Genomic DNA, 15,557 nt, shown 5'->3' on the forward strand with positions numbered 1-15,557 from the left:
TGGTTACCAGCTTGTCCCTCAGTCCTCTTATCGAGTGAAACATGGCGCCAAACAGCAAATGAACAAAATCCAGTGAGAAACCAACTTAGGACACGAGTTACAGCAGTACACTTCTTTAAGAAGAGTTGAGGAAGTGTGTAAAATGGAAATAAAAACCACAAATGCCACAATCTGGCCATAATCAAACATGGTAATTCAACAAAGCGTACATTAGTAGCTCCATCACAAAATCTGACAGCAAACTTGTCTCTCTCTTCTAATAGAAAATTGCCAAGATTAAAAAAAAACCCCAACTTAAATAGTTTCTCTTTCAATCCATTTAATTGATCTTTATACGTAAGCTCTTTTTATGATATTGTGGTAGAAAATGTAAACGACGGCCTTGAGCGCCTTCCTGACAGTGCCACCGATGTACACACATAAAAGTCACCAGACTGCTGCTGAAAAAAGCAAGGAACATCAGATGCGTGCACTGCAAAAATAGATTCTTTATTCAATGCTTTGAAAAGTGTTCAACGCAGTTCAACGTTGTCCTGACAAATCTGGGCAATATAGCTGTAATAGTCATAAAACCTGAAAAGGACTTTCACCCCAGCTTGGATCCCTTTTCATTTTAAAGCATCACATAAAATTAGTAGGAAAGCTCTCTTGTTTGGTCTTTTCAAGCAGAAATTCAAACAGTGACGTGCGCAGAGTTCACACGGGTGAGGCGTACAAAAATGCGGATGAGACAAAACCCTGCTCACACCAGTAAAGCTTGGGAAAGACGATCAAATGCGGACATTTCCATCAGAGCTCAACAGGATGCTTAAACAGCTGGCATTCAGCCTCAAAGTCGCAGCCCTGGAGCAGATCCCTGTAGTGCTCCCTGACGTCTTGGTAGCGTGGCATGGAGGCCTGCGCATCGGTCAGGCCGGGGAATGTCACGGGCTTCTCATTGAGCAGCGGCTGCAGCCGGAGGTCTCCCGCCCCGCAGTCGTACAGCACGAACAGCAAGTTAGCGGCGTAGGGCAACATGCGGCTGGTCCGGAAGGAGCGCTGTGCTTGCGTGGCGTAGTTGCTGGACATTAGCGTGTCGGTGTCCTTGAAGAAGCCGAGCAGGGTAATCAGCGGCAGGAGCGTCTCGGCGTGGCCGATCTGGACCGTCGCAGCTTCGGCCACCTGCTGGCCTGACCTGGTGCGGAAAAAGCAGGACACGGCAATGAAGACATGTACGACAAACATTGACAGAACGGAAATGAAGCTTCACAAGAAAGCTTAGATAAAACATTAATAATATAATAATAATAATCCATTGTGTCCATGTTGGTTCTATGAAGCGACAAAAAGCTCATGCACTGCGCTCGGTCTGTGTAAACTTTCGGGGTTTAATCCAACCACTTCCTGGTGGATTGAGAAGTGAACTGAGACCTGCAATCTCCTTCCACTTTATCTCACAGCAGCATTTATGCCAACAAAGCAATCTTGCTATCGTACATTGAAATTCGGCCGGAGAGAGGGAATATGATCGAAATCAGCAGTGTCCAGTGGATCGACGAGAGCGCTACCATAAAATAACTGCCGCCGTTGGTGCTGTAAATTATTACGCAATTACTGCAATAGCACAAAAGACATGCGAAAAGTCACTTCTTATTATGCTGTACGATCATCGTTGTGAAGGAACACAGTATTATTATTCTAACCCAACAATTGAAGTTAAGGTAATTATTATCAAACTACCAGTTAGTTTGAGGCGATGTGCTTCACCCGCAGAATGTGAGGCAAAGTTAAAGAAGCAGTTGAGAGTTGCACTTTGTGCTTTTAAGACTGAGTTACATCAAAAAAGCTGAATTCCAACAGCGGATACGTGCCCTTCCAAAATGGAATTCTTAATGTTTTGCACAAAGTCAAATAAGGTAATTGCATGAGATTAAATTAGATTTAGAGAATTAGAATTATTAGATTCTTATTCAAAATTATAATACAAAGTGAATCATGATCTGTTTTTATTGCCAATGAATAAGCTGCGTTATCCATTCTGGCAATCAATGGTGATATTGTGTGTACACACTCAAGTCTCAGAAAACCATAGTGTCTCAGTGAAGATAAAGCATGTTTTCTTTTTAACTTTTGTACTGGAATACTTTACAGATACAATACTTTCTTACTATTACTTAAGTAAAGAAGTTGAATCAGTGTTTTTCTTTAACCCATTTATCATTACTTCAGCAGAGTGAGCCATTTACGGATACATTAAAAATAATAGCGGAACTAAACTTGTAGAAACATTTGAAACCTTCAGTGTTGACGCCAGACAACACATCTATACAATTCCTGTTCATGACGTTCATCAGTCAAATCTGCGGAACACAACAATGCTCAGCTGCCTTTCCCGGGGGTGTTTCCATGACAGTCTTTTGCATACATATCATCTCTCCTAAGCACTGTGATTACCTTCATGCTGTCCTGCTGCTGCTAATGTAAATACTGTCAGTGGGGGGGAAAAAAAAGGGGAGCGACGAGTCGTAACTGTCAATGGTTGCCGCCACTGATCTGAGATAATTACGCATACTGATTACTCAGCGTTTTCATTGTTCACATACAACAGGTCCCACATACCGCTCTACGCTGAGCAGCACATCATGAACTGACAGTGACTGAAAAACTCTTGGCCCTTGGTGAGAGTAGTGTGTGTGTGTGTGTGTGTGTGTGTGTGTGTGTGTGTGTGTGTGTGTGTGTGTGTGTGTGTGTGTGTGTGTGTGTGTGTGTGTGTGTGTGTGTGTGTGTGTGTGTGTGTGTGTGTGTGTGTGCGTGTGTGTATGCGTCACACTTAATTTTTTTCCTGCGCTGGTTCAATGACTAAAGCATCGACCTCGGTGTGACTCACTTGTTCTCGTTGGCCGCTTTCTCCAGGCGGCTGAAGACATCGTGGAAAAGAACGCAGCTCGACTTGCTGTTGATGTCATAACCGTACCCTCGCTTCCAAAACTGCTTCAGATCATTTGCATACTCCATAACCTGTCGGACCAGACAGCACAGATCACATGAAAGGATCATGACGTGACGTATAGAATAGTTAGGATGTGTAAGATGGAAACATAGATGGAAGCCATAAGCAAGAATAAGAAATGTTCCAAAAAAAAAAAATAAAAAAGGGAACATTTTAATATATTTCATGCTAAACAAAAGATCTGGTGGAATCTCACAGTAAATGAGAGTCGACGGCAACATTATGTACATAATTGTATATGAAAACATCATCCTAAGGTTTGATGATTCTGTGATACATTGTTTTGGTGTAAATATGCCCAGTTGTGGCAGGATAACATTTTATTGCGACGCAGGTGATCATTCAATCATCTATAATTATTAAACTCAACAAGAATACGAATGAAGAATATAAATCTCCGACATCTGCAATGGCCAAAGATCCAGATTTACAGGCGAGTCCAAGTCGTCCCTGGGTGTGAATCTGTGTGTGCCACTGTTTGCTCTGTGATGGTCCAGAGTGTCACCGGCCCACACAAACGTGCATGTTGATGCTGGTGCGTGTGTGTGTGTGTATGTCGCCTCAGGTTAGTGTTTTTATTTTTCCTCCCGGAGGTTTGGTACAAATGCTGGCCGGGTCAGTATCAGGTTTGATCTGATCACTATTGTTCAGATTCAGAGTGCACGGTAAGAGTTCAGGTTACGAAAGTGCTAGGTCAGCGTCTCACAAAAGACACATACAAGCCTTTTGTTGTACGAGAGGAGAGCAGTTTGTCACAGGATAACTACGAGAAACGCATCTGTATCTCAAACAGCCCCGGGGGGGCGGCTCTTCCATTTTTGACGTGATTTTCAAGACACAAATTGTTGAATGTTGAATGACTTGAAAGGTGACACGCGGAAAACGAATCTTTAACTTCCACAAACCTATAACACACTTTCAGTTCAAAGTGTCCTTAATGTTTTTGTTTTTTTTTCAATTATTGAAACCGTTTCAGTTGACTGGATACGCGCTGTAGACGAGTCCAGTGGGTGAGGTAACACCATATGAACTCCACGATAACAGAGATCCGCAGTGTCATCATGAGTAGTGAGTCTCCTCGGGTAAACAGGGCAATATTACATAACTCTTTATGAGAGTATCACTTGGATATAGATTACTGTTAATCACTGAATCACGACAATGACGTTGCTGATATCTTTAATCCCAACATTCACACACGAAGGGGAATAAGTCAAATGTTGAAAAATGTCGAGAATGACTCTCTGCTGCTGGATTTGTATATAATCCAGCAGAATAATGGGGGGGGGGGGGGGTCAAACATAAGAGAGTGCGGTACCTGAGCGTCGACCTCATCAAAGAGCCGACACCACGGGGAATTCACCGACTTGATGGCAAACTCGTACGCGCACAGGTAAAATGCAGCTTCTGCCATATCTGCAGGAGAAAAGTTCAGGTTAACAAACAGGCAGCTCGTCCACAAGAGAACAGAAAGTTTGCTTTTGATCTAAAAGTACTCGTATATTCAAATGAAAGTACACAAATGTTACAGGGGCCAAGTTGAACTAATTTGAAGAATGTTTCGGAATTTTAATCAAACAGTCAAAGCAGTCATGTGTTTTAATGCTATCACACATGAACTAAAACATTTCAAGCTTTTATTGTTTCATTTTCAAACGTTTTATCAGAGAATAAAATCTAAAATACGCCAGAATTTCGCGAGAGCCGTTGATATTCCTACATTTTAACTGGAGTCCTGCAATGACCACAATTCAAACGTAAAAATGCCTGGAAACCTTTTTTGTTGTTGTTTATATGTCACAAGTGCAACGATCATTTACGAAACCTTTTCAATGACAGAGACATTTTTGAGATCCAAGTGCGCAGAATCATCACCAGCAAAATGTAATTAAAGTAACAATGGGGATTATAATATCTTAGACTTGAAACTGTAGAATTGAGGACACCATATGTTTGTTATACAATCATTTAAAAAAAAAAAAAATTGGGATCATTTTCTACCGAGTGGATCCTTTCACTCTTTCGACTTTGCTGTTGCTGCTTTTGTGCCACTTGGACGTTGAACAAGAATGTAACAATTACTACAACAACACAGTTACGGGTTATCAATCATGAACGAAAGTTAAACACTCGTTGGACACAAGCCCAGAATAACTGTCAGCAGACGGTTTGACCTTAGACACACGCTGGTTTTAGCGGATTTGAATTCATATGTAATGTGAAGAGCAACTTCAGCCGTGACATAAATGTAGTGGAACGTAAAACGCTTGAAATCACGAGCGAATGACTCGCAGTATCAGTACATATTGTTTTACTTTGGAGTGAAGCTTGAGTCCTGAGACACAAACTCAAAGCAACAGGAAGTCGATGGACTTGAGAAGGCAGCAGCCTCTTTTCTTTTAGAAAACAGCTCCACCTACTGAGGATTTCATACAAAGTCTTGCCTCGACATACTGCGCACATGTACAGGCAAAGCCCTTGTCATTTACAGGCAATGATGATGTCATGCCAGGATAATTATTGGTTGAATATCGATAATTTGTGCAATTTTCAGTGAATAATTTGCAAGTGCAAGTGTGATGATTTTTCTTTTATGAGTTAGTGCCCAACAGGTTAGATTAGATTATGATGTAGTATATCACAATTGACAGAGAATTAAGTTTTCAATTAAATAATATATACCTTAAAAGATTCAAGCACATCTGTGGCTATTCGAGACCAGTGAACTTTTAGAAAAGGGATAAAAATCCATCGGATTTAATTTATTCCTGCTCTCCTGACATGAGCCTCTCTTTATACTCCTATCCGAACCGAAAAGGAACCATGGAATTGATCAGCTGGTCTCTCAATGCAATCGACCACATTCTCGACCAATCGACTACGGACTGTGCAGGACTTTGAACGCTCAGACTCATGTGATAAACAAACTCAAAGTATGCAAGACACGACTCTTGAACGTTTACGCGGAATGGAAACCAACTTGGAGAAATCCACAGCTCTGGAACGCTAAAATATGGCCACTGATTAGGAGCAGCATGAAGACCAGAGACACTCAAGGACGAGAGAAAGCTGAAGTCGTCCCGACTGAAAGCAAATCTTATCTAGATTCGGATTCCCTCAGACATCCAGACGTGAGGGCCGGATTGTTTTTCTACTTCTCCTGGATGTGATTGTTGAAACGGAAGCTCTATCCCCTCCCTGATATCTCCTCACACCCGCCCCACTGGGAACTTGTCTCTGTTCAGAACTATCCAAGGTCGTCTCACGACATCAGATGCCGGACTGACGCTGCAGAGGGAAGCAAACAGTACGGCTTCACCGCCTCTGTTGGTGCCATACCCCCCCTCCCACGCAGACACAGATGGGGGAGGCGAGCTGTGCTTTGACCTCCCCCTCCCTCCGGCGGCGAGCTGAAAAAAATCCCCCTTCTCCGATTTCTCTCATAGAACAGTGATTGTCTATATTATTTAGACATTATATATCTATAAACACTAGTATCATATGTTATAACACAGCAAGATCTATGCCTACATTCACATCAAACAGTTGTAGTTACAAGTGTCAAGTTACAAGTGTCCTTTCTCCTATTTTTTTTTGTGGGCCGTCATCCATGACTTTTCTATTTATTAAACTTAACCTGACCATATGTGTCATGCTTAATCTTGTTTTCTGAAATGCTTCGAATAACTGTCCACATCTTTCTCACCATCTGTGATGAGGCTGTACTGGACTCCAAGGCGATCGGCGATCTTCTGCTGGACCCTCGTCATCTCCGGCCCCTCCTTGAACTTGTCCAGCTCGCTCATTGCTGCCGGGTTGTTGTCAACTTCATCCAAGAACCTGGTGCACTGGTCGAAAAACCTCATGAGAGCGTCGTTGACTGCATGGCCAAACTCCTTATCTGCGCCAAAAAAAAAAGAAGAAAAAAAAAAGAAGTTAATATCAGGTAAAACTAAATGTGAAAATAATAAACCCAAAGCAGGACTGGATTTACACTAAATGGTGTCATGGGAGTGACCTCACGCACTATAAATAGAAGCAAATATTAAACAAAAATAGCTTTAATAGCGTAGGTTTAATATGGCTTATCATCATAATATGCTGTGAACAGTTCCATGATCTATAAATACCTTGTGTGAGATCTGCATGGAAAATACATTGCATACATATACAAAATATAACAAACACTGACTATGGCAATAAAAGCACATAATCAACATACACATATAAGTTTTTCCTCTGTAAAACACATGAAAAGAGTTAGATGTTTGATGTGTTTGTCATTTTTCGTTAATTTTACTTGACTGGAGGAGATTTTAACCCATTCGTACTGTCAACAATAAAAACAAAACATTCTAAGTTGTAATTATTCACTGTGAGCTATTGACAAAAACACACCCACGTACATATTGTAAAATGAGATAGATGGAAGTAAGTTCACTCGAATTTAAGTTTCTTTACCTATTCATTTCTCTCAGATTGTTCAGTTCATTTTCAAATTGGAACTTGTGTCTTTGGCAGCTGCATTTCAAAACCAGTGCGATGGCCACGAGCAACTTCACCTCAACACATTGAATGGATCGATGGGATGAAGAAGCCAAAACAAGAAGAGCAGTCTGACGGGAAGGAAATTAAACGAAGAGATACTTTCTCAAGTGCCATCCTTTGTTTACTTTCAGTGACTAAATAAGTACGTTTCAGTTTTTCTCTGCTTTTCTATTACTTCTGTTAGGTTTTTTTGTTTTATTAGTTTTTTCTCTCTTGCATTACTGATGTCCCGGGTAACTTTATGGATTTTTAAGTGATGGGCTAAAATAAGCCTGGGCTTCAGCTTATACTCATTTCGGCTGCAGACACAGTAAGTAAAAAAATCTAAGTTTTGCACTGTAACTAACCAAAAAAAACTATCCATTCATTCAAGATGGTTTTAAAGCAGGTAACTAGTTATTACTATCTGGTTTCAACGACTGGGACAACACACTAATTTGAGGTGTGCTCATACACATTGTTGTTCATTCTTATTCAAATATTTGAGTTTATGTGACTATATGACCCTGCCGGACTTTGAAACATTTGTATTTCCAGATTGAGCAGACTCAGATCCCTCCTCATATATGTTGTGTTAATAGTGATGCCCCCTGGAGGTGCTTATTGCCCCTGCAGATCTCACCTTTAATGCCCCACAGCTCGGTCAGTCCTGCTTTGAAGGACAGCGTGCTGTTGACACATCTGTGCTTCGAGCTGGTTATGAACCTGACGAGTCCCCCTCGGAGCTTCTGCTCGGAGAGCAGCCCGGGGAAGAGCTTTGCCAGGCGGACAGCCAGATGTCTGTGGTCGTCCACTCCCTTCTGAACCAGCCGGCCGTCCATGTCCTCCGTGTACCACATCCTCCACCGGGTCTGGATCTCCCGCAGCCAGCTCTCCCCAGCCGAGGCGTTCAGTCGCACGACGTCGTGGAGCCTCCGCATCTTCTTCACGTTTTTGGTGGTCGGGTACCGCGTGCCGTGTCTGATGATGGCGGTCAGATGGATCTGGCGACATTGTGCGGACGGAGGCTGGAGGACAGATGTGTTCACCGCCAGTATGTCCTCCCGGAGATACGGGTTCACTTCCTCATACCTCCCCTTCGTGCTGAAATATCCGGCGATCGCCGGTATATCCTCATGCGGGTCATACTTGTTAATACAGCCGAACAAGCAGGTGAAGGCAGTAGGAGCAATGAATACGAATTTCCATAAAGTGATCCGCATGATCTCTGTGTGTACAGCCGTCCGAGTGCAGCAGAGCCGGAACGTGTGACGCCATCCTACGTCAGACGGTTTAACCAATCACGAGCACGCGACAGCGCATTACCCGGAAGTGCACTTTATGTCGATGCCTCGCATCCATTTGTGAGGAACCGTTCCATCAGAACAGACCAGCTGACCACACCAGAGGCCTCTTTATTTACCCCTTGCTTCTGCATGTTTTCACCAACTCACGCTCATACTAGGTATTTCAAACTACTGTTTGATTAGCAATGATGCAGCAGGATTTAAAATGCACAATCCTTCTGCAATTGTCAGATCAGTTCTGTGTCTGTGTTGTTTTCTGTCTACTATCTCACTAACCAGCATGGATGATCTAACTGAGACGACTGATTTATTCCTAAGACAGGATGGTGAGGACGGCAGGCAGAGAAAACTCGAATGCTTCAGCGAAGGATCTAAGTAAAATTTTAAAATATTTTTATAGTGTAACCTTTCATGTATTAAAATAAAAATCTGCTACAACCTGAATCCTACATAATTGAAAAATCTTTGTTGTTGGAGCCTTTTTATATAGATGCTTGTTTTCCAGTGACACACATTTGTGTAATACACATTGTAATAGTGACTTAAGTGCCACCCTAAGAGAATCACATGTTTCATCTTGGCCACCCCATGAAACGTTTCTGGCTCCGGGCCTGGATAAAGACTGACACAACCATGGGAAACTGTAGAAAAACTGATATGGAGCAGAAAAAGATTCAAGGTGGAAAACTGATACTAAATGTGACGGAGTGGATTTCAAGCAACTGCAGAGTTTACCACAAGAGCAAAGTGTTGCGTACAAAAAGAAGCCTCTGAAGGGCCCCGTCTTTCATTATATGATCTATAGGCAGTTTTTGTGATTGTTAGTGTCAAAGTGCATGTGGAGAGAGTCTTTGTACTTGGAGTGCATTCAAAGTTCAATGGAAGTCTTCTTTTTATCTGCATAAAAAAAGGCCTAGTTTTGTTTCACATTGCAAACGTACTTTACCGATATAGCACATTTTTGTCTTGCCTAAGGACACTTTGCCTCATTAACTGGGTGAAATGAGGAATTGAGCACCCACCATGGGGATTTAAAGACTACTCACTGTAACAACTGAACCACTACCACCCAGACTGTATCAATAACACAGGCATTATCAGCAAAATATAACTGTTGAACTTAAAAGTACCCTATTCATCCAGGTGCATCAGAATATAAGACACATTTCGCTTTTTCAGTTTGTTTAAAGTGGAGTAGTTTCTTGCAGCGTTTATCTTTCACGTGCTATCAGACCACCTCAACAGCTGCTGTGAGTCAATATCCACTCCACAAATATGGTGTCGTTAAGTTCAACTGCAGGAGCCAGAAGATTTACTGTGTTGACTTAAAGCATTGGAACGAGAGCGAGACTTTTAGCCACGAGGCCAGTTATTAGTGTCCAGCGTGGGACAGATGACTCTGCGGGGTGTGAGGTAAAGCACTTCAGAGGGGACCACTCTCTTCAGAACAAGTGTACACTTGAAGATATCACAAGTGGGCCAAGTGGGAGATGCATGCCAACGATGGCTTCTTTTTCCAAAAGCATTCCACAGGCAGAGTTTCGGTGGTAAAATTTCACGTGCAACTTAGCTTTAAAGAGTCAAGTAAAAGATACAGTGGGATCTATGAGTGATCACCAATGACTTGTAGTTTAGTAAATAACCGACAGGGTTGTTTTTCATGAAATGCAGTTTTCCTTGTTATCGACAAGTTTATTCAGTTTTTTTATCAGCACTGTGTTTAGTTAGAAGTGATTGTTAAGACTAAACATCAGTGGGATGCTTCAGCTGACACTCACTTCTAAAGTCACAGTCTTGGAGCAACGCCTTGTAGTGGTCTTTGGCGTCCTGGTAGGATGGCATGGAGACCTGCTGATGTGTCAGGCCTGGAAACCTCACAGGCTTCTCATTGAGCAGAAGCTGCAGTTTGAGGTCATCCGCTCCACAATCGTACAGCACAAAGAGTAAGTTGGCAGCGTAGGGCATCATGTGGCTGGTGCGGAAGGAGCGGTGGGAATGTGAGGCGTAGTTGGCCGATGTCAACGGATGTCCGTCTTTGAAGAAGCCCAGCAGGGTCAGCAGTGGCAGCAGTGTGTCTGCATGGCCGACCTGGAACGTAGCAGCTGGACGAGTGGACGCCTGGGCCTGTCTGGAGCATGAATATTGAAGAAAGCTCACAACCTGATTGACCCGATGGTGTCAAAAATAACGCTCATTTTATCATGCGCAAGGACGTGAATGAGCAGATTGATATGTTCGAAGGTAATTTCTTCAAGGATCCACCTATGATATCATCAGAAAGACAATTATCTGTTTCTTCACGTAGAGGAAAGTTGAAAGCCTCCTGCTTCCACTCATTGCTGTAACATTGAAAACAATGTGCATTACACAGAATACGCAAAATATAATATTATCTGCTTAACTGAATATGCAAATTTAAACAACCAAGGCACATTTTTGATTGACAATCTTGACATTACCTTTATTTTTCAATCCTCATTATAGGCAGAAATAATATGGGAACAAAATGAGTTTGACACCCTTTTCTTGGTTCAAAAAATATGTGTGTTCTTGAATTTATTGTTTGTGGGCGCCCAAACGTTACCCTTGATAGATTGTGTTTATTGCCTTGGTTTCAACACAACATTTATTCGGTGAAGTTCGGTGAAGATCAAGATCGATTTAAATCAAGTTAATAAAAAATGCAAAACCTTTTTTTAATTTCCCTTGTTTGACTTCAGGTATCCCTAAATGATTTTAGCATCTATTATTTGCATGCACATTATCAAGTGATTGCTCACCTGTTCCTCATGGCTGCCTGATCCAGTTGGCTGAATACATCATGAAAGAGGCCACAGCTCGCTTTACTGTTAATATCGTGGCCGTAGCCTCTTTTCCAGAATTCCCTGAGGTCGCTGGCATACTCCATTACCTGTTGAACCAGATAATTCAGAGAGACCCTGTACGATTAAAGCATGCACGTCCAAAGATAGCAATCTTTTAGTTTTCTATTATGTGAGGAAACTTTCCAGGCTATACCAGAGTTTAAGGTCAGCTTGTACTGCAAAAAAACAAAAAAAAAAAAACCTCCTTTCTTATGTGAATAATGCCATAGGGGTTTTTCCAGTTATGAATTCTGTGAAAAAGCAGAGTAGTTAGAGGGGAGAATGTACGTGCTGAAACTCTCTTCCTTCCTCAGAAAAATGCAATTTGATCCCCCTTGAGCTAGATTACGGCGAATTGCTTACTTTGTTCTGTTTGTGTATTGAATTCAATAGTTGGCACTGTTTCTGTACTTTCCTATGCCCTTGGTTGAACTGACCATGCCATCGGCTGACCGAAAGAGCTTGTCAGATCAGTTAAAAAGTACTTTTGCAGTGTGCTTAGGTGCCTCGCTGTTGTGATCCTGGAGGAAAATTGAAATTCAATTTGAGCGCAAAACTTTTGCTCCATCCACTTTGCCACTGATATACAGCATTTCTTACATCCTTAGTATTTTTCTTCTTTGAAATTTTTTTTGCTCGTGGTCTATAGTTGTCAAATTCACCAAATGCAAAACAACATTCTCTTCCACACGATAAGAGTAGCATGGTCATGATACAAACTATTACAAATGCAAGGTCATTGCCAGACTTTCATGCTTTCATGCTTGGGCACTTAAATGTTTACTCCACAAAAAGTCATCTAATACATCCCACATTGCATTCTGTATGAATGAGCTCAAAACAGGGACTTTCATTTTTCTACATCAAAATGTCATCATGATACAGTAACGACCAGCAATGTGCATGCATCTTGTGAGTGACACACTCACCTTTGCGTCTTCCTCATCAAAGAGCTGACACCAGGGGGAGTTCACCGCCTTGATTGCGAATTCGTATGCACAGAAGTAAAATGCAGCCTCAGCCATGTCTGCAAGAGAAAGCATGTTAATAGTGCACACCTTTTGCAGTGAGCACATTATTTCTTATATATATTAACAAAAGAGTAGTTTATAAAATCATACATTTGAAGATCTGTGAAACAATTTCAAGTTTCTTTGTGCTGATTTGAAGCAATAAAGGATGATGCACAAGCCCTAATATTTAAAAGTGAAAAAATAAATATTACTTTCCCCCAGCGCCACAAAGCCTGTAAAATATGTATTATAAACATGAGATAACAATATAATATTTCAAGTCAGAGTATGAGGTGTGAGGATCCTCATGTATTTTTTTGTAAAACAGTGAAAGCACAACACACATTGTGGGGTGTTTTTTTTTCTCCCTAGAATATGACTGACTATATGTGATGAGGTTATTCAAGACACCAAGACGGCCTGCAATCCTCTGCTGGACCTCCTTCATCTCTGGCCCTTCCTTGAACCTCTTCACTTCTTGCACAGCTGACGGGCTGTTGTCAACTTCCTGCGTCAGCCTGGGGCACTCAGCGAAAAACCTCATGAGAGTGTCATTCACTTCATGGTCAAACTCCATATCTGGATGGATAAAAAAAACAATAAAAAGTTTTGCTGAAAATGTTTCTAAAAAGAATAAAACTTCAGTTGTCTTTATCATGGTCTCACCTTTAATGTCCCACAGCTCCGTCAGTCCTGCTTTGAAGGACAGCGTGCTATTGACACACCGGTGCTTTGAGCTGGTTATAAATTTGATATGACCATCCCGAAGCTTCTCCTCTGAAACCAGCCCGGGGAACAGCTTTGACAGGCGGACAGCCAGACGCCTCAGCTCATCCACGCCTTTCTGAACCAGCCGGCCATCCATGTCCTCCGTGTACCACATCCTCCACTGGGTCTGGATCTCTCGCAGCCAGCTCTCCTCACCTGTGGCGTTTTGCAGGACGACGTCGTAAAGCTTCCTCATCTCCTGGATGTCTTTGGTCGTCGGGTACCTGGTGCCATGTCTTATGATGGCAGTCAGATAGCGTGCTTCACACTGAGCAGATGGAAGCTGCACAACAGATGTGTTTACTGCAAATATCTCCTCTCTCAGATAAGGGTTCACTTCCTCATATCTCCCTTTTGTGTTGAAGTAGTTGGCAATTGCTGGTAGATTCAAATCTTTCTCAAGTGACACGTGATTAAGTAAACAGGATAGAGTAGAGTAGATAAACAAATTAAATATGGGAAAACTAGGCATGATGCACCCCTGAAAAATCTTGAAAACAGCGAGTGAGAGTATCAAAAACATCTGCGTGAATGAGCAGAGTCCAGTTCAGTTTATCTGTTTTAAAGCAAACATGCTTTGTGCAATCAGAGAGAGAGAGAGAGAGAGAGAGAGAGAGAGAGAGAGCGAGAGCGAGAGCGAGAGCGAGAGAGAGAGAGAGAGAGAGAGAGAGAGAGAGAGAGAGAGAGCGAGAGAGAGAGAGAGAGAGAGAGAGAGAGAGAGAGAGAGATTTTAGCAGTAGAGTTTCTGGGGAGATAGGGAGCCCACAGATAGATACACGCAGGCCCAACAATATGCGTGGGCAAGGCTCTTTTGATGTTTTGGCTCCTCTCCGAAGTTAGTCTGTTGTGGGATGCTGTTGCCAGGCGACCGTTTTAATTGCTCTGACCACAACGTTGTGGTCTGATGAAACTCTCGTATGTATTCAAACACATCCGAAGCAGCTCCAACAGCACTTCAGCATGGCTCAGTGAAACATGAACAAGAGCTCTACAGCATGGCCTCGATGTATCAGCTTCAGCAGGGAGCACGTATGCAAAACAGCATGCTTTGGTACCATAACTGCACGCAAATCAATGTTGTGCAACTCCACAGACCTTGTAATGTAATTTACTTCTCCCTTGACATTACTGGTAAGTCACTGTGGTATTCACTCTTGCCCTTACTTGATTATTAGTGGCATTTTCCATGACTCATAAGTTGAAACGTAAAATATGCTGTATCTATATGATAGAGAACTGCCGAAGATTTTAGTTTGACTCTTTTCTTATTCAATTTTGCAGAAATGAATTATTCTCTACTTAAAATGAGTAAAATTGTATGCAAATATATTTGCAAAAGTATAAGATCTGGTGAAGGGAGCCTCCAATCAGACCGTTGAGTTTATTTTCATATAGAAAGGTCATAATTATGAACAACATGGACATTCTCACAAAAAAGTCCCACCAAAGGCTTCGGTGTAAACATTTCCGAACAACAAATTCTCTTTTCCTCATTATTTGCAGAAAATGTGTGATGATACAGTCATGCTCCACACAAGCAGCGATGCTCACACAAATCAAGCATATTACGTCTTGAAAGATGAACAAAATAGATCCATTGTTGATGCATGAAAGAGGTGTATGAAAGACTGAATGCTCTCGCCGAATGAATGGATGGGCCTCATCAGACAAAATGGTCGCAGAAGAAGCACGATTAAAAGAATGAGCCAGATTATAAATCAGAATGTCAAGCGTGGGTTTCTTTGACTTGTGGTCCGAAAGGTTAATCTGTAATTTCAGTATAAGTGTTTTATTGCATTGAGTGGAGGACCCAATATAGGTTTTTTACTAATACAGGAATTGAGAGTCAAGATTTGATCATGTGCAGTCATGTGCAAAGATAAGTGAGGGCCAAGGAGAACATGCACAAAAAAACCCCCCAACTCATCTAATCCAAAAAGCAAAATTTTAAATTCTCTATTGTTCTCTCATAGTACCATATTTGTCCTGTTGTGCTGAGATTTGGAGAAATGTGTACAAAACTAATATGGATTCAATAATCAAACTACAGAAAATAGCTATTACATTAAAATTTTCATTGTGTATTTAA

The 15,557-nt window shown here is 41.8% G+C and overlaps 2 protein-coding genes across 2 annotated transcripts; both read right to left on the reverse strand.

The window, feature by feature from the left end:
- Nucleotides 1-87: 87 nt before the first annotated feature.
- On the reverse strand, nt 88-8,800 carry LOC308121142 (multiple inositol polyphosphate phosphatase 1-like). The gene is made up of 5 exons (XM_080482238.1): nt 8,160-8,800; nt 6,696-6,890; nt 4,308-4,405; nt 2,867-2,997; nt 88-1,174 (listed from the first exon to the last, which is right to left on the reverse strand). The coding sequence occupies exons 1-5, from the start codon at nt 8,737-8,739 to the stop codon at nt 790-792; spliced, it is 1,389 nt and encodes a 462-aa protein (XP_080338364.1). The 5' UTR covers nt 8,740-8,800; the 3' UTR covers nt 88-789.
- A 1,199-nt stretch (nt 8,801-9,999) lies between these two features.
- LOC308121141 (multiple inositol polyphosphate phosphatase 1-like) lies at nt 10,000-13,999 on the reverse strand. The gene is made up of 5 exons (XM_080482237.1): nt 13,367-13,999; nt 13,085-13,279; nt 12,617-12,714; nt 11,604-11,734; nt 10,000-10,951 (listed from the first exon to the last, which is right to left on the reverse strand). The coding sequence occupies exons 1-5, from the start codon at nt 13,989-13,991 to the stop codon at nt 10,567-10,569; spliced, it is 1,434 nt and encodes a 477-aa protein (XP_080338363.1). The 5' UTR covers nt 13,992-13,999; the 3' UTR covers nt 10,000-10,566.
- Between the last annotated feature and the right edge of the window lie 1,558 nt (nt 14,000-15,557).

This window comes from Lipophrys pholis (assembly GCF_963383615.2).
Source record: "Lipophrys pholis genome assembly, chromosome: 15".
NCBI lineage: Eukaryota > Metazoa > Chordata > Actinopteri > Blenniiformes > Blenniidae > Lipophrys > Lipophrys pholis.